Source organism: Exophiala bonariae (assembly GCF_035927105.1).
Source record: "Exophiala bonariae strain CCFEE 5792 chromosome Unknown scaffold_7, whole genome shotgun sequence".
NCBI lineage: Eukaryota > Fungi > Ascomycota > Eurotiomycetes > Chaetothyriales > Herpotrichiellaceae > Exophiala > Exophiala bonariae.
The window spans coordinates 108,820-126,750 of record NW_027042482.1 but is presented as its reverse complement, the minus strand read 5'-3'; the positions used below and the strand labels follow the sequence as shown (position 1 = coordinate 126,750).

Genomic DNA, 17,931 nt, shown 5'->3' with positions numbered 1-17,931 from the left:
CACTGTCTCACCTCTTCCCTCCATACCGAGTCAACATTAATCTCTACAGCAATGGGGTCAGATCCGCAGTTTGCCAAATATCCCGACCTCAGCCTCGCCCAGCACATATTCTCCCTGGTCACAGCACCTACCACATCACAGCCGGCATCATTAAACTACCTGCAAAATGCCATCAAAGAACACAAGATGGCTCCTTTGTACCGCCACTTGGCTCATCCAACTGAGGGTGTGCTGAACATAGTTGGTGAGGGCACATCTCAACCTGCCAATCCTCCGCAAAAACCTCCAACCAGACGGGCCTCACTTGTGTCAAGCAACCTTGTACCGCTCAAGAAACAAATTACTTCAGGAATTCTACCTTGGGACGAAGGCTTGTACAATGGGCTCAAGGCTGAAAACGATAAAGAGCTAGAGGAGTTTCAGAAAGAGGAAGAGGACGCTGAAGAGAAAGCTGGCGAGACCGAAGTGCAGGCCGCTCGAAGCAAGCGGGCGGATTTCTGGGCCCGGGTTGGGGACAAGGTAGGAAGCGTTGAATTCCCATACTGCAGAATGCCACTAATCATGCGTTGCAGGATAAAGCAATTGCTGCTTACGAGAAAGTCCTGGACAAAGCCGGTCCTCTCGGTACCAAAATCGATGTCGTCCTTGCCATCATTCGTATTGGACTTTTCTTCAACGACAAAGCGTTTGTCAAGAAACAGGTCGACCGAGCCAATATCCTCGTGGAGGGTGGCGGCGATTGGGACCGAAGAAATCGATTAAAGGCATACAAAGGTCTCCACCTCCTCACAGTCCGATCCTATAGCCTGGCGGCACCCCTGCTCCTCGACAGTCTTTCCACATTCACCAGCTACGAACTGTGCAGCTATTCTTCCCTAGTCACATACGCGGTTCTTGCGGGATCTTTGTCGTTGAAACGCGTTGATTTCAAAGCCAAGGTGGTAGACGCGCCAGAAATCAAAGCAATTCTGGGTGACGGTGAAGAGAAGGCTCCAGGTGCGGATGAAGAAATGAAAGACGTGTCTGCATCCACGGCTGATCGGGCAACTGGTCTCGTGAATCTGACGACACTAGGATCAGGATCAGCTGTGGAAAGCCAAACTGAAGCCCCGGTGGATATGTCTTCGCTGGCCGGACTGGTCAACAGCTTGTACTCCGGCAACTATCGTGGCTTCTTCACGTCCTTGGCAGGCGTAGAGGAGGCCTTCCTCACGCATGACCGCTATCTCTATGAGCACCGTGCTTGGTTCGTACGTGAGATGCGTCTTCGAGGATATCAACAATTGCTTCAATCGTACAGAGTGGTAGGACTGGCTACCATGGCCTCAGCATTTGGCGTCAGTGTCGACTTTCTCGACAAAGATTTGGCCAAGTTCATTGCAGGAGGTCGGGTTAGCTGCACCATTGATCGGGTGCAAGGAATCATTGAGACGACTCGTCCCGACGACAAGAACAAGCAATATGCCGATGTGGTCAAGCAGGGTGATGCTCTGATCACTAAACTACAGAAGTATGGACAAGCTGTGAGATTAAGAGGCAGCGAGCGGGCTTAGGAAGACGCTTAACTCCATTTTCTTGCATCCACCAAGATCACACATGTACTGGCATCATAGAGGCAGGAAGCATGAAAAGCGCCAGGCGTTTCGGGAGGCTGCAAATGAAATGTAACAAGATGGCAGTTATCTGGGATCAAAGGATACCTAGGTAATCGGTAGAGCTCAACAGGTGTCTAGAATACACAGCAACCACTGACCGAAGCAGGTCCTGCCACACAACCTGAACCAGTATGCTGTCCAGCAAGTAGCACCTACCTCACGTGCATCACACATTCTTTGTACACTGGCACGCGAAATTGGTTAAGCCGTCAAGTTTGTGATCTCTCTCCTCTCCAAGCAACGACTCCAAATCAACATGACGAGATGCATAATCTAGCCGCATTCTCCTCCAATTGATCGCTCGGCTCAAATAGACGGTGGAATTCGTGGTTGAGGCTGTCAGTGCCACCCCCACCCCACATTTCAAGTCCATTTTCAGCTCCAACCCCAGCGATAAGATAGACGGGCGCCGAGGGGTTGGAGATTGCAGATTACAGTAGGCTTGCAGCAGATCAGACAGCTTGTGTCAGCGGGCTGTTTGTTGCTAGCCAGAGGTCAGTAACATTTTCTTTGTTGATTCTGCTATCTTTCTTGCTCTATCGCTCCCTATCATACGCTCCCACCAACGGCCATCTACACTTACGTGTGACTGGCTCACAGCTTGAGCTGTATCCATCCAAGATCGATCGGATCTTCTCGCAGAGAACTCCAGTATTCCTTCTCCGAAACTCGAACGCCCCACTCGTTTCCGTCAGAGGCTCGAGAGTTTCAGACATGAACTCATTACAGTCATATAGTCTTCTTCAAAGAGCCCAACTTCTTTCTTCTGAATTGGCCTTCGCCTGCACCGTCTATACCTCGACCAGGACTCTCTCCACTTCATCCCGCAGGCCGGACCAGTCTCGAGGTAAGGAATAGTCGTGGTCTGATTTATGGGTCGCAACTTGCATACGAGTGACTCCTTCAACCCATGCTTGCTTCTGTCCCGACTTTTTTTCTGCCAACGCAAATTTATCATATCATCCGGTGACCATGGCTAACCTCCTGCTATTTAGTCTCGCTGTTCCGCCCCAGATCATCACCACACATTCCACACCGTCGCCGCAACATGTCGTCCACATCCCGCCTTCGCAGTCTCAACATTGACAATATCAATCCTCATGTCAAGGAAGCCAAATATGCCGTCCGAGGCGAGCTTGCAATCAAGTCAGAGGAATATCGTGCCCAACTAAAACACAAGAATCCTCCCACACCGCCAGACTCACCGCTTCCATTCGACACCGTCATTTCGGCCAATATTGGCAATCCTCAACAGCTGGACCAGAAGCCCATCACTTTCTTCCGACAAGTTCTCGCCTTGTTGGAGAACCCGGCCCTGCTCGAGAACGAGGAGGCACTCAAGTCGAGTTTCAACTACAAGCAAGATGCTATAGATCGTGCTCGATGGCTACTCAAAGAGATCGGATCAGTTGGTGCATATTCACAGTCCGCCGGTGCTCCGGGCATACGGCAGTCGGTAGCCAATTTCATTGAGAGACGTGATGGATTCCCGGCCGACAAGGACCAGATCTATCTATCTGCCGGTGCTTCTTCCGGGGTCAATACCCTTTTACACGTTATCTGTGCCAGTCCTGATACGGGAATACTGGTTCCCATTCCACAGTATCCTCTCTACACTGCCACGCTGTCCATCCTCAACGCAAAATGTGTTCCTTACTACCTTGATGAGTCACATGCTTGGGGCACAGACTTGAAGGTTATTCAAGAGGCGTATGACAAAGCCACCAGTGAAGGGACGGATGTTCGTGCGGTCGTCATCATCAACCCAGGGAACCCCACTGGTGCATCTCTTCCCGAAGAAGATGTAGAGGCCGTGCTCAAGTTCGCTGCTGAGAAGAAGTTGGTTGTCATGGCTGATGAAGTCTACCAGACCAATGTCTTCGTGGGCAAATTCCACTCCTTTAAACAAGTGCTCCGGAAGATGCAGAAAGCCGAGCCAGGAACATATGACAATGTTGAACTTGCTTCTTTGAACTCTGTGTCCAAGGGTATGGTGGGTGAGTGTGGTCACCGCGCCGGTTATTTCGAGCTGGTCGGGTTCGACAAGGAAGTGGCAGCGCAAATATACAAGTTCATTAGCATCATGCTGTGCCCTCCTGTCATCGGTCAGTGTCTTCTGGAGGTCATGGTCAATCCTCCCAAAGAAGGAGAACCCAGTTTCGAACTCTACAACAAGGAGTACAATGGCGTGAAGGATGGCTTGAAGAAAAGGGCCCAAGCTCTGTACGAGGCATTCAAGGAGATGGAAGGCGTTGAAATCGGCGAACCTCAGGTATAACTCCTTGCTTTCCTCTTCCCCATGTTTTGACCATTGCTAACCAGATTAGGGCTCGATGTACCTGTTCCCCACGATCCACGTTCCAGAAAAAGCTGTCGAAGCGGCTCAAAAAGCAGACCGTACCCCTGATGAGTTCTACTGCTTGCGCCTACTTGATGCTACTGGTATTTGTGTCGTACCAGGGTCCGGCTTTGGCCAGAAGCCCAACACCCTGCATCTCCGGACCACGTTCCTGGCTCCGGGCACCGACTGGGTTGGCCGGTGGACAACCTTCCACAAGGATTTCTTCGAGCAATATAGCTAGATTCGTGGGCAGGATATCTCTGTGGGAAAATAGATGTACATCTGACTTAGCATCGGCGAATCTGAAAATGGGCTTCTAGCTTCGTGGGACCACGATAAGTGGGAGAGTGGATTAAGAAATCGAGCTTCCCTGGTGGAATTATCACCTTGAAATATGCAGTACAAATTATATGCAAGTTACTTCACAAATCTTGGGAGGATCTCAGTCCATAATGGACGATTCTCCCTATAAGCGTTGTCCTTGCAGTCATTCCTGTCGATTTACGCCCAGGTCTCTCAGAAAAAGCAACTCGGGCGGCCGCCATTCACATCTGGCGTTATTCGTGCTTCGATCCCAAGAGCCCCCTCACCCCAGACGCCACTGAGGCTTCGAGATCACATCAGTGAAATCCGAAGCGAAAGAATCAGAAAAGTCACATGATCATCACCGATAGAACATGGTCCTGATTAACCTCCTTCCTTTTCCGACCAACCATTCCCGTGAATCAAACGAGGAGATGGTCAGCCTTGCTTATATAACAACTCCCTCGCCACTGGCCAGAACACTCCTTCGCTCAACTCCATGGCGGAGCTTTACCCCCTTTGGTCTCAGCGGCCCTTGGCGGATCGTCCAATGCCAGTGCGAATGTAACCATCGAGGGAGAATGTCAACTTCTGCCTGCTACCTCATCCCCCCGTTGGTGAGTTTCCTATCTGTTGTCGATTGTCGAAGGCTTGTGCAGCCCCGTCTCTTGCTTGTCATGTTGAGATTGTCGTTATGAGAGTCGATTCCAAAGCTTGAGTTCACGGCGTGTTGTATTGAGATTTTCAGCTACCTTCGGCAATCGTTCATCGATCGGCCTCGGACGGCCCCGCGCCGTGAGCGTGTTGAGAACGGAGATCTCGACTTTCCGAGAGAAAAGCGAGAGGAAGAAAACCAGAGAGGGTTCCTTATTCTCTTCTATTCGGCGAGGAGGACCTCTTCTGCCTTTTTTGTTGCCATGAAAATCAAAAGTCCAGGGAGTCCTTCCTATCACAGGGAGGAGACCTCCCTGCTTACACTACCCGTGGAAATCCGCCAGAAGATTCTCATCTATAGTCTCTCCAACATCGACAATCGGCTCATCCACTCTGCTTCACGTCTGCCGTGGGTGGAACTCTATCGCGGCAAGCCATCCCCAACACCATCAATTCTGACAGTCTGTCAACAATTACACGCTGAGTGCCAACAAGTACTCTGCCGGAAGGCTAAGCTGGTCGTGTATCTCCAACCAGAATCTGTGCCACGGTTACAACGTCTGGCTATCCGGAAGTTTGTGCGATATCTGGATATCGCCATCCCTTTACTCGAGCAAGACAGCCGGATCTCAGTCCGCCGCAAGGCCACCACACTACTTGCCCGTCCAGCGGAGAAACTGATCCCCAAGCTTGTGGCCGCTTTTCCCCATGTCGAATCCATCACGCTGACACTATGTCCCATGCCGTCCCGCCAATTGGCCGTGATGCCATACATGACGGGCTGGCGCAACTACGAGCTCCGCACACTGCTGGCACAGCCGTGGCTCGCGCAAAAGGTGACGAAAGTGCGACTCCAGCTAGACGGCTCCATGACCAAAGAGGTCCTCGAAATGGTGCAGACGATCGGTGCGGGCGTGGATGACCGACCCGCACACCTGAGACAGCTACGCCAGCGGCTCGCGCAGATCAACGAACTGCCCGGCCTCCAGGACCTCGAGATCTACTTCACCACCCTCCTCTCCCGACCCAGCCACAACCGTCCCATCATCTGGACGATCCAGCAGCAACAGCAAGCCGAAGAGGTCGGTCAGACGCCCGCAACCCCGCCCCTGACGGCCAGTCAGGCCATGTTGACGCGACACCTCCGCACCGAGAGGCAGCAGATGGAGGGAGTGTATGATCTGTTGAAGGAATTGTTCCCGCAGACAAAGCGGTTGAAGCTGTTTCGCATGCTGTATTGGCGCGGCACGTTGATGTATGAGGTGGTGGACTTTGAGAGTGATGTCGAGCTGGAGGTGGAGAGGCTGTTGAGCCGTAGGACGATTGGGTCGATGCCGACGACGACGACCCAGCGTGTGGGCATCAGAGGGTCGCAGTGATTGATGCGATGATGGATGATGGTGGCGGCGACGATGACTATGAAACTATTCTGAACGGGACAATGTTGACGGTGGTACTTGGAAAAAAGACCGATCTTTTGGCTCGGTCGTCCTTTTTTTTTCTCTGCATGGTTCGGGTTGCTTTGTTGCAATGATTTCATGCGTTTCGCTGAAGCATCACGGGTCAAGATACGCATGCCATGGGCTAGACAAAAATCTATATCATTTTCAAGGCAGGGAAATGTGAAAACTCAGATATTGACAGAAACCAGACTCGGAAAAGCCTGAATCAATCTATCAATCTATTTTACATCTTGGAAACATATTTTTCCATTTGTTTCCAGCTCTCTGGGTAGAGACTACTGAATACCAAGTATGGATGGATCACAGGGGGAACACCAATTAGATAAGCAATCACACACAGAGAACAGACGGCTCGGGGATGCGTTTCCGGCTTCGGGCCAACGTCTTAACTAACTAACGCAGAGTCTAGGACTTAAATAAACTTACTATTGTTCTTGAGATATGTGGCTGGTCAGTCGCTCCCCCCTTGACTTCTTCTTCTCCTGTTTGTCCTCCTCAAGTTTTTTTTCCCTTCCATTTGCAAAGAGATCTTTTTTTGGTCATGTGTCTGGGAAACTTGCACTGTGACAGTCGGTCCTGACGTTCGCGCCATTGGGAGTTGACCCATCAACCAACACGAATTACAATTCCGCAGTTGGCTTGCAGGCAAAAGGAGTTATCTGAGAGTCACCATCATGTCCGACTCTTCAGCGCCCAGTTCGCCAGGGATCGTGCACGAATTCCCTAGAAGGGAGTTTCTTGCGTCGACTACTGCTGCTACTACTGCTACTGCTACAAGAAGCTTTGATCCTTCGGCTGAGCATCACGGCCACGACTACCGTGCGGACCAGAATGGTGGCACCGGCATCCCTCGGCCGGCATACCGTGCACCCATGTACATACATCCATACTATCTACCTGGCGGGAATCGATCGCTCTCGGGCATCTCGATACGCGCTTTCGGCTTGGGCATTGCGTTTGGATTCTGTGTACTGCTGACGGTGGAATTGGTCTACTTTGGCTATGGGCTCTGGCGGGCGCCGTGTTTCATTGCGACGCTTGCCATCTTTCACTATCTCGAGTTTGACTCGACGGCACGCTATAACCCGCCTGATGCACGGCTCTCGTCGTTTCTGTTGCTCTCGAACGGCATGGCTTATGCGTCGGCCCATACGGCTGCTCTCTTAGAGTTGTTGGCTCGGTATTGGCTGTCTTCTGAGTACAGACCCAGCTGGCTAGTTGCGCCGTTCTACATTCCAAAGGTCTTCCCGACGATACCGTCGAGCGGAACTGTCGTTCTTGGTTTTGCTCTCATCTTGGTCGGCCAGACTATGAGGAGTCTGGCGATGAGACAGGCGAAAACGAACTTCAACCATATTGTGCAATGGACAAAGAAGGCCGATCATGTCCTGGTGACCGACGGTGTCTACTCATTCTCCAGACACCCCTCGTATTTTGGGTTCTTCTGGTGGGGGTTGGGAACACAGATCATGCTGGGAAACCGCATTTGTTTTGTTATCTATGGCCTGGTGTTGTGGAGGTTCTTTCATCACAGGATTACCCGTACGTATGGTGAAGGAAGATATTGGCCTGGCTGACACTTACTTTGCAGATGAAGAGCGCCATCTCGTCTCTTTCTTCGGACAGGCTTACATTGACTATCGCAACCGCGTCGCGGTTAGAATCCCATTTATTCGATGAAGACAATCCAGAGGATGAAGACGTTAAGATTCACTTGTCGAAGCCTCATGTATCTTTCCCTTTCTCTTGCGAGTGTCCATCGAAGATTTTGCCTTGGGCGTGATTGCTGTTGATTCGATGTTAACAGGCAAGTATGTGGGTACTGACTGTTGCTCAAGCCAAGGGATATCAACTTCATGGATATTTTCAAGCACAAACCGACTCAGGTTATTTACTCCGGGAGCATCGAACTCGATACCCAGGACTCCGACACGAGGCTGTTTCAGCGCTTCTGCAATCTTTGCTTCACTCTGGGGGCTGATGTCGATCAATCTCGCGCGGCTGGGTTTGGTGGCTGCAGTAACGAGCATTGAAGGTATGGAGGAGGTCAAGACTTCTGGGAAGGAACGACGACAGACGAGAACGGCAAAGAGATTTGTAGGTTCAGCTTTTGAAGAGCCTGAGGAAGATTTCTGGGGCTTCGAGAAACTGGAGGGCCTCCGAACTTGAGACAACGCTTCTAGTCTTCGAATGGTTGTATTGAAGCCGATGGTGAGATGGCTGGTAATTTCTGGCATTGTGACAAGAGGTGAACTTTGTTCCTCGCCCGAGGAACCAGGGGGGGTCCCTACTCTTCCCTTTCCCCTTGAGCGAGCAGCATTCCGATGTCGAATGTCACTGATAGGTTGGAGTAGAGGAAGTAGGAGCGCAAGGATTGCGGCTTCATCATCGGGGGAGACTAACGGCCTGCGAGATGTTAGCCGTGCAATGAGTGTTGGCAATGGGTATTGGGGTGAAATCGGACCACTGAGGGACAGGGTAGGGCAATGCAAGGGCGTGCGCCGTCTTTTTGTATTTCTCCATTTACTGTGTCGTTGACGAGAGAAAATGCATCTCGACTTGGGAAATGCAAACGATATTTGGACATGCCACTGGGAGAAGGATATCAAGATACTACCATGGGAGTTTGAATGGTGCGCCGTATTCAATTCTACTAGTGAGGTACTAACTAAAATACACGCGTCTGGTTAATAACGCGACTGAGGGGCAGGTTCACCGAGTGGAGTGCCGCACGCCCAACTACGGGTACTTTGGCTCTCCACCCGCGCTTTGCCTTGTAAGTCAGCATCTTGGGAGCACCAAAGGCCACGGCAGCCTGGTCAACGACTCATAACCGTTTTGATCCTTTCCTCATACACTTTGCCCGATATTTTTGGTCACTCAAAAGCATTCATACGTCTTCTCCATTTGACCCGGAATATTCCAAACGTCTTTCCTTCACAATCATCCCCTCCAGCAAACAGCTGGTCGTCCTACTACCCCACCATCATTCTCTTCTTCACATTTGCCCCTTCATCCATAGGCGCTAGAGAGACATGGCCCAGGTGCATTTTGGTCACTTGTATCCCACCCAGGCTCTCATAATCTGAGGGGCAGCTCTCAATTGACTGGGTCCATCACCTGTGTGCCGTCTGGCTTGCGGACTCCAGTTTGCTGGAATCAGGCTGCCTCGAAGCACCGGTGTTTGCCTTGCTTGACAGTAGGCAATCCAGCCGTGCCAAGAACTTTGACTGCCTGGATCTCAACCACTGCACTTCACATCATTTCTCAGTCATTCTCACATTGTGGCCATCAGACGATCCTGAGTCCCATCTTTCTTGGTGGCGGCCTGCGTATGCCACCCGAAGAGTCATGTCGTCCTCTTTGTCTGATTCTTCCATCCGCAATCGCAGTAATTCCACCGAAGACTCGGAATTGCCAGAACATGAGCACAAACGCCCGAGGCTGAGCGATACCAAGCCTGACGGTACGCACATCATGTCGGACCTGCAGCAGGAACAGTTGTCTTCCACCACTGCACCTGCCATTTCCAGTTCTGATTCGCACGATACTGGTACCCAGGATCAACGTCATCATCTCACACCACCTTTACCTTCTTGTTCCTCCATACCCACCACTGCTGTCGTCTCTCCCACCAGTAAGGTCACCATCAACACCCGCCCATTGTCGTCTCAATCGGTTACACAGCCCACCCCTGCAGCCATCGACTACTCCGGTATGCCAACCAGTCAACTCTCCCCCCCTTCAGAAGGCCCGACGGTCTGTGGAGAGACCACACAAGACCCCCATTCCCCGACTGTTGCTCCTGAAATTGCCCCAGATATTCCCGAAACCATAACGATCTCGTCTTCTCCAAGTAAGAGTCCCGAAATCGAGGTTGCTGAGGTTGAGGATTTCGACCAAGATCCTGCACAGACGAAATGGACCGGTCGACTAGGCGATGCATCCCCTGCCCCAACGACAAAGTCGATTCAAATTGGTCATGTTTATCGTACCTTTCCCTTTGCGCAGGAAACCACCCCTGGTAATGTCAGTCGAGTCGTTCAGCGGATAGCCGAGCGATTTCAACATGGTACTACTCAGGATGGAGAGCTTTTCAGTCGGGTCAATGCTTGGATGATTGATTTCGTTGACCGCTGCCCCGGATTCTCCGCAAGACTCATTGAAGATGACCGGGAATTCTGGGCGTGTCTACCGGACTTGGTAGGGGGACTCCTGAGGAGAGAGTCAGCGCCACCTGCGCAAGCTCGCACAGAAGACCTCGCCAATTTTTTCAACGCATACGCTCAAATCACCACACTTCTCATTGAATATGATATTCGGAATCTACAAATGCTATCACAGAATATGGATCCGTCTCGTCTACGCAACCTTACACTCATATCCGCACCATATCTACTACCCCTTTCCTGGGTCTTCCAATTTCGAGTTCCTTTCTACGAGGCTTTGCAAAACTCGCACCAATTTGACATCGCACAGTTTCATGCCCACCTCATTGGGAGAATTCTGGATGCTCCAAAACCAGGACTTCTCTCCTTGGTTTCAAAGCTGCTTTCGGAACTCAGCCCGTTTCTGGCCAAGAGACAGGACTTCCTCAGATCTTTCATCAACCTCTTGATCGTTGTCCAATATATGATGGGACGAATCAATACCATCAATTCACAATTACTCGATGTGCAGTGGCCGCCTCTCGCACAGCTCGATCAGCTCCGTGACTTATCCGCGGAAATCATCTTGGCGGCAGACAATATTCTTCAACAAGCGATCGTCAAGCAGCAGCCGTGGTTGAACTTAGATACCGCTCCCAAGCTCATCGAGCAGCTTAATCCTCTGATGGCTAGTATTGCAATCGAGGTGCCTCAAATTGGACGCGACATCATCTCCACTGCAGGCGTTGGCTTTGCAGACTCCGATCTGACTGACCTACCGAGGACGATGCCCTGGGCCTGGAAGTTCAAGACTCTCCGGAAATTTGTGACTCATGGACGAATGGAGCTACGGGTTTGGGGCATTGAAACTATGTCGACCGACCTCATACAGGTCTACAAGGACAACATCGACGGCAGACCTCTGGCGCATGCAAGAGCAAATCCTCTAGTCCAATTCTTGATCAAGTTCATTGTGGAAAATCAATTCGTTGATTACATTGTCGGAGTGGATTCCCATCCTCAAGTTATTCGTCGCAGTCATAACGTGGTTGGCTTTCTGTGTGTTTCTGGAACGTACACAGATGCCAACACAGATCAAATTTGGGAAACAATCATCGGAAGCCAAGATTCGAGGACGGTTCATGAAGTATTCAATCTCCTGGCTATGTGTTTTAATGTTTACAATTTGCCAGAGTTGTACTACATCTGCCAAAAACTATTTGACTTGCCATTTCGCCAATACGACCCACACGTGGTTAGTTTCACACAGGCTCTGTTCAGTGTAGTGCGTGCACGTGTGGGTAATGTCCACCCGTCCTCAGATTTCGCTACAGACCCTGTCACGAGACAGCTTTGTATTCGACTTCTGCGAGAAGCGACAGTCCAAGAGAATCTTGACCTAGAACAAGCCATCACGATTCGCAGAGAATTCACCCAGCAATTAACAATGTTACTGACACTCGGTCACCATGAACCTGCGCTCATGACTATTGACGCAGAAGAACAGCGTCTTATCATAAGTGAGGCCACTGCAAGAATCGAGAGCCACCATGACGCCGCTGGGGGAGACCTCCTGACGCTGCAAGCGATGATCCCTCTTATGAGTTGGGATACCTTTCCGGTTTTCGTGGAGACACTCAATCTAACGGCTTTACTGGTTGCAGAGTTCGTTCACCTACGTGACCGATACCGACAGGCTTCTGAACAAGGAGATTGTATGTCCTCTTTTGACACGATCTACGACATATATGCCACCACACTCTACCATTTCATTCGGTGGCTCCCTCAGACCTTTACTCCTGAACTTGTGGACGTGCTGTGGAAATCATATTTCACTTCACCGGACCTTCCTCCGACTATTCGTGCAAGATCCTGGGAAACCTTGACTCACGCGCTAAGGCTCAAGCTGTCAAGGAATGAAAATTCGATCCTGGATCTAATTATTGACGAACATCTCCAAAGTCTCGGACCGGCAGACCATTGCGAGCGATTGCTAGAATTCATTAAAGTGTCTGTTCAATACACCATTCGGCAGTCTCCACATACTCTCCTGGATTCAGAAGAGGTCGTCATTATCCCAGGCATTGAACGACTCTGGAAAGTAGTGCTCGAGGCACCACCGAATACTGTCGAGAATGAAGCCACAGACTTCATCATCCATTCGTATCTGGATCACAGCCTGATCACAAAACGAGACAAGGCAACAATCGATCTCACACATTCTTCACTCGTAGATCGATGTGTACGCCAGGTGATGTCTTCGGCATCGAGATTGAAGACCTACACGGATGGTACCTTGAGTGGTGAAGATGAACCAATGGTCGTTGTGGCTACCGAAGATGAAGTCCGTGCTGAAGAACTTCGCTTCGAGAGATCATTACTCTTTCTCCGGAAATTCCTCGAAGGCATGAAATCACGACCTAGGTACAGCCCTTTACCGACCAGATCTTCCGGTCTGCCGGATTTTCCAGGTGTGAAAGGTGCTCTCATAGAATTGAGCATACAGATCCACGGTAGCAAGTACGTCACAGATGAGATTCAGAAGTTGCATGTGGGCGGTGAGAACACTGGCGACGAGCTCTTCAAATATCTCACGGATACAAGCGGCTTTACTCAACCCAGCGTATTCCATCGTGGTCAGAAGGCTACTATCGAAAATTCGAAGACAATTCTGTTGGACACCAAGTTGAATCAAGGTCTTGTGTTGATCATGAAGACAAATAATACTCCAGAGAATGTCCCGACTCGTTCAGCACGCGCAAGCTCACCAGTTGATAGCAAAATCATGCATCATTTTGATGAGCTGTACGACCTCCTCGACGCGGATGAGCGCCTGTCGAGGGAAGTTTATGGCTTTCTCATCCTATTCTCTGCTCAGACGGAAGTGGTGCGCTTAATAAGATCTATGGAGAAAGCGCCTGCGGAACTTCTTCCCCCGGGGAGGCCGTTCAAACTGTTGTATTGTGCAAGAGCCCTGCGATCGTGCATCGAGGTCGATTCATTCAGTTCAAATCCGGATACAACATTCCTTTCCTACAGTGTTCGCGCTATTATCAAAACATTGCCAGAGCTTGAATTAAGTAATCCGGACCACCCCCTACAGATCTCGATTGTGCATGGGTTGATGGAGGCTTTGCTATTGGCTTTCCGTGCCAAGGTACCCGCCGAAGCCTCACTGGAATATTTTGAGGACCAGAAAGAGTTTGTCACTCAAATATCAAGGCTATTGCGCTTTAGCCTTGATTGTGAAAGCACACCTGTTGAGGGACTGTCAACAAGCCTCATGGTTAAACTCATTCTTGAAAGTTTCATTGAAGCCTGTCTTCATGATGACAGAGTTTGGAACAGTGTTAATGCTGACGGAAATCTTCAACAACTGATGTTCACGGCGTTTGTGCAAGACCCTCGTGTCGAAGTACGCCACTCTCTCCTGGAGGTTGTTGTTGGTTTGACTGGTGCGACGGGCAACAAATTACATCTGAAGATGAACAATCCTCGAGCACCACGCTCTAGATTCCCTGCATCGGTGATCGAAGGTTGCTTGATGCATCTCTGGACTGCCCTGGTCAATGTTCTTCCTCGTGCATGCCTCCAACCACAGCGTTGTGCAGAAATATGTGAGACCATGCTCTCCATCATGAAGAGAACCGGGAAGGCATTCGATACTGACATGCTGCGACACTACTTCCATAATTGGAGTGCAATCCTTTTGAAGCATGAGCATGTCGAAGTGGTTGGCCAACCTCTTGACGACCACGTCGTGGCATGTTTGACCAAACTCATACTTGAGTGTGCGAAGTTGTTGAAGAATGCAAAAGCTCTTCCTCCGAGCACCCAGCTCATCGAAGATCTCATTACACTATTTCTTTTTCCTCCCCTATCAGACAGTGGTCTCGTGGTTGAAGAGACTACGACATTGCCAATACTGGAAGCAAATTCACGTGAAAGCCTCTACAACCTCGTATTGGTACTTTGCCAAGAACCAGAAGATATGTCTGCCATCATTTCGAAATTGAACGATGACCTACTTCCCCAAGATTTCTTCGAACCCATGTTCAGCCATGATCGCCAAGCTCTACGTACAGAAGTTGGCTATGCTGGACTTCGAAATCTTTCCAACACCTGCTATCTGAACTCTCTTTTCGCACAACTATTCATGAATGTCCAATTTCGTGGTATCTTCCTCAACTCTCCGTCGTTGGACCCTTCCAAGCAGAATCTTGTCACCGAATTAGCGAAGGTTTTTGCCTTCATGCAAAATTCGTATGAGAAGTCTGTCGACCCGTCTGGTGCAGTCGAAGCGATAACCACTTATGAGGGGGAACAGATTGATGTATCTGTGCAGATGGATGTGGACGAATTTTTCAACCTGTTGTTCGACCGGCTTGAGGGCCAGATTGATGGTCCTGCGAGGGAAATATTCAAGTCGATCTATGGTGGTCAACTCGTCCAACAAGTCAAGTCCAAAGAATGCGAGCATATTTCCGAAAGACTCGAACCTTTCTCTGCGGTTCAAGTCGAGATCAAGGGCAAAGCCAGACTGGAAGACAGTCTTCGTGCTTATGTCGAGGGTGAAGTTTTGCAGGGTGAGAACAAATACTCCTGCACCTCATGTGGGCGCCATGTGGATGCGGTCAAACGCGCCTGTCTCAAAGATGTCCCTGATAACTTGATATTCAATCTCAAGCGCTTCGACTATGACATCATGACGGGTATGCGAGCCAAAGTCAACGATGAGTTCCAATTTCCGGACACTCTCGATATTGCGCCATACACACTTGCTCGCCTCAGTGACGATAGGGAGGATGGAGAACCTGATGTTTTCCAGCTCACTGGTGTGATCGTTCATTCTGGTACCGCAGATTCGGGGCACTATTATTCATACATTCGCCAGCGGCCCTCTGTCAAAGATGTTCAAGACTCTTGGGTGCAATTCAATGATCAGGACGTGACAGTGTTTGAGCTTTCACAGATGCGCGAGCAGTGTTTTGGTGGAAATTCCGACACATTTTACAACCTGCCGAAGTTTTACAGCGCTTATATGCTTTTCTACCAACGCACATCCAGTATCCAGAAAGTTGAGCGGCAATTCCACAACCCAGGCACTATCAATCCTGTGCGTTTGCCACTCCCTTATTATATGGAACATCATCTGGCTCAGCACAATGAACTTTATCTCAGATCCTACTGTGCCCAAGATAGCTCTCATGCCAAGTTTGTTCTCCTTCTGCTCGAGCGCATGAAGATTGGCAATGGCGGGGAGTGTAGTCAGGACCACACAATTGAGTCGAACACCATTGAGATGGCAATTGAGTATGTTCGTCAGATCTCGTCAAGATGGAAAGACTTGCCTTATCTCGAAGAGACACTGAAGTGTTTCCAAACTTATGTTGGACAATGTCCCTCTTGCGCTCGGACAGTTGCTCATTGGTTCACGGGAAGCAGAATCGTTGAAGATGTCATCGTGCGGAGTCCTTATCCAGCCGTGAGGAAAGGCTTCAGTGCTCTCTTCATAGACACCTTTGAACGATTACATACACTGAAATCTAGGATGTCCCCTGATGGAGACGAATACAGAAATCTCGATAGGGATTACACTCAGTGGCTCGAAGCGGGCATCATACAGATGTCAAAGTTATGGGAGACCGTCATCAAAACCAGTCGATGTTGGTCTGAGTACTTCGGCATTCTCATCAGTATCATCAGACTAGGGGAATCGGAGCTCGCTATCGTTCTGGACGAAGAATTCATCGAGAAATGCATCGAACTCATCACGGTGCATCTCAACAATCCAGCCGATTTTCCGATCAACAAGAGATTGAAGACTCGATACAGTATCTACCTGGCAGCGCGAGATCGCAATCGGCCGTACAATCATAATGTGCTTGTCCGGCTCCTGGTGAACATGCTGACGAGGGTGGATCTCAACCTTCCACCTGATGACTATCGTGCCGGAGCTAAGAAGCTAGGTCTGACATATGTTGAGCATGAAATTCTCGGACTTGGAAAACTACCGCTGGTCCTGGAGTGGCTGAGACGCCTTATTGCTGGTGGCTTTAATCCTCATGCGGTCGATTCTCTCATCGAGTATCTGGCTGGTGACCGTCGTCTAGCAGGTTCTGTGGCTGACACTATTATCAAGGGGCTAAACGATCGTATTGTTAACACCGCGGTCAATTTTCTCCGACCCACTGTTGTCTTTTGCGAGAACTGTCCATTCGAGCCACATATAACCGACCTCATCCCACCAGCCTTGGAAAGTATTGCTACAGTTGGGATTGATTACAGCAAAGACTATCTGGAGTTCATCGAGTCATTACTGAAGGCGGAAAATGCATCCTTAAGGGCCGATCCTGGCTTTCTTGAGGAGTCCATACTGCAAGCCATCGGTCACTGGGCTCCAACGTTTCTTCTGTCCACAAACGACAGCCAGATCAACATCCGGGATGCTACAGTGAACTTACTGCAGAGAATCCTGTTCATTCCCCTTTCAGCAGCCGAAACCGATGATCCTCGACTCTATGCTGTTCTCCGGATGGTCTGTCAAGATCTTGCATCCAGCTGTCAGAATTTCGTTCATCGGACCTTTCTGTCTCCTCGCGGTCGGGACGGTGCAACATTACACCCTGGACAAGCCAATCAGGTTCTCGAAGTGGTGGAACACTGTACGCAGTATTTCAGCATCGACAGTCCGATGGAAGAGGCCAAATTGGCGGAGATTAACAACACGATGACTCAATTGAGATTCAAGGCCGAGTCTACAATTGAAACAATGAGTCCTGCGGAGTGGCAAGAGAATAGCAGTGAATTGGCGGAACTCAGTAATGAGGAATACGAGGAGATCAATAGCCCATAGCGTGGGTCTGACGTCTGCGACGAGGAGACACGCCGATGGGTACTTGAACAACGACGTTTGAGTGGTTGACCCCAATGTTTTGTAACAGGCGCGGCGTTGGACGGGCGTGCTAAGAGGCAGGCGGTTAATCAAATAAGATATGAAGCATGGCGTCCTGGAGAACAGATTGTTATTTTTGGCGGATCATAGAACCAACACAGATATGACGGCGGAAGGAACGATGAAGCTCCAGACCAGATTGTCTCGAGCCATGGGAAACCATTTCGAAGCGCACTATCCTTCGCAGGGTTCTTTTTCCTCCACGGCTGCATTTTATGGAAGGCGTTTTTACGTGAAATATTCACTTGGGAAAGGTTCGGAGTTGACTTACGGGGTGACGATTGGATCCGGGCAGACCTTTCTAATGCTCAGAATGAACCATGAGAAACCACAAATGAATTGTAATGAAATAAAACGCGCGAGATAGCGAGACAGCGAGAATGCAGACAGAGAACGAGATGAACCACGGATC

General features: G+C 50.0%; 6 protein-coding genes across 6 annotated transcripts; 5 read left to right on the top strand and 1 right to left on the bottom strand.

Annotated features, from left to right (window-relative positions):
• Positions 1-51: 51 nt before the first annotated feature.
• LTR84_012074 (uncharacterized protein) lies at positions 52-1,553 on the top strand (the record flags this gene model as incomplete). Its single annotated transcript, XM_064855599.1, has 2 exons — positions 52-519; positions 573-1,553. 2 exons carry the CDS (start codon positions 52-54, stop codon positions 1,551-1,553), a joined length of 1,449 nt encoding a protein of 482 aa, XP_064708259.1.
• A 1,150-nt stretch (positions 1,554-2,703) lies between these two features.
• On the top strand, positions 2,704-4,237 carry LTR84_012073 (uncharacterized protein; the record flags this gene model as incomplete). Its single annotated transcript, XM_064855598.1, has 2 exons — positions 2,704-3,927; positions 3,983-4,237. 2 exons carry the CDS (start codon positions 2,704-2,706, stop codon positions 4,235-4,237), a joined length of 1,479 nt encoding a protein of 492 aa, XP_064708258.1.
• A 979-nt stretch (positions 4,238-5,216) lies between these two features.
• LTR84_012072 (uncharacterized protein) lies at positions 5,217-6,332 on the top strand (the record flags this gene model as incomplete). The annotated part of the gene is made up of 1 exon (XM_064855597.1): positions 5,217-6,332. The coding sequence occupies one exon, from the start codon at positions 5,217-5,219 to the stop codon at positions 6,330-6,332; it is 1,116 nt and encodes a 371-aa protein (XP_064708257.1).
• Positions 6,333-7,090: 758 nt separating this feature from the next.
• On the top strand, positions 7,091-8,096 carry LTR84_012071 (uncharacterized protein; the record flags this gene model as incomplete). The annotated part of the gene is made up of 2 exons (XM_064855596.1): positions 7,091-7,958; positions 8,008-8,096. The coding sequence occupies 2 exons, from the start codon at positions 7,091-7,093 to the stop codon at positions 8,094-8,096; spliced, it is 957 nt and encodes a 318-aa protein (XP_064708256.1).
• A 23-nt stretch (positions 8,097-8,119) lies between these two features.
• LTR84_012070 (uncharacterized protein) lies at positions 8,120-8,653 on the bottom strand (the record flags this gene model as incomplete). The annotated part of the gene is made up of 1 exon (XM_064855595.1): positions 8,120-8,653. The coding sequence occupies one exon, from the start codon at positions 8,651-8,653 to the stop codon at positions 8,120-8,122; it is 534 nt and encodes a 177-aa protein (XP_064708255.1).
• Positions 8,654-9,767: 1,114 nt separating this feature from the next.
• On the top strand, positions 9,768-17,420 carry LTR84_012069 (uncharacterized protein; the record flags this gene model as incomplete). The annotated part of the gene is made up of 1 exon (XM_064855594.1): positions 9,768-17,420. One exon carries the CDS (start codon positions 9,768-9,770, stop codon positions 17,418-17,420), a length of 7,653 nt encoding a protein of 2,550 aa, XP_064708254.1.
• Between the last annotated feature and the right edge of the window lie 511 nt (positions 17,421-17,931).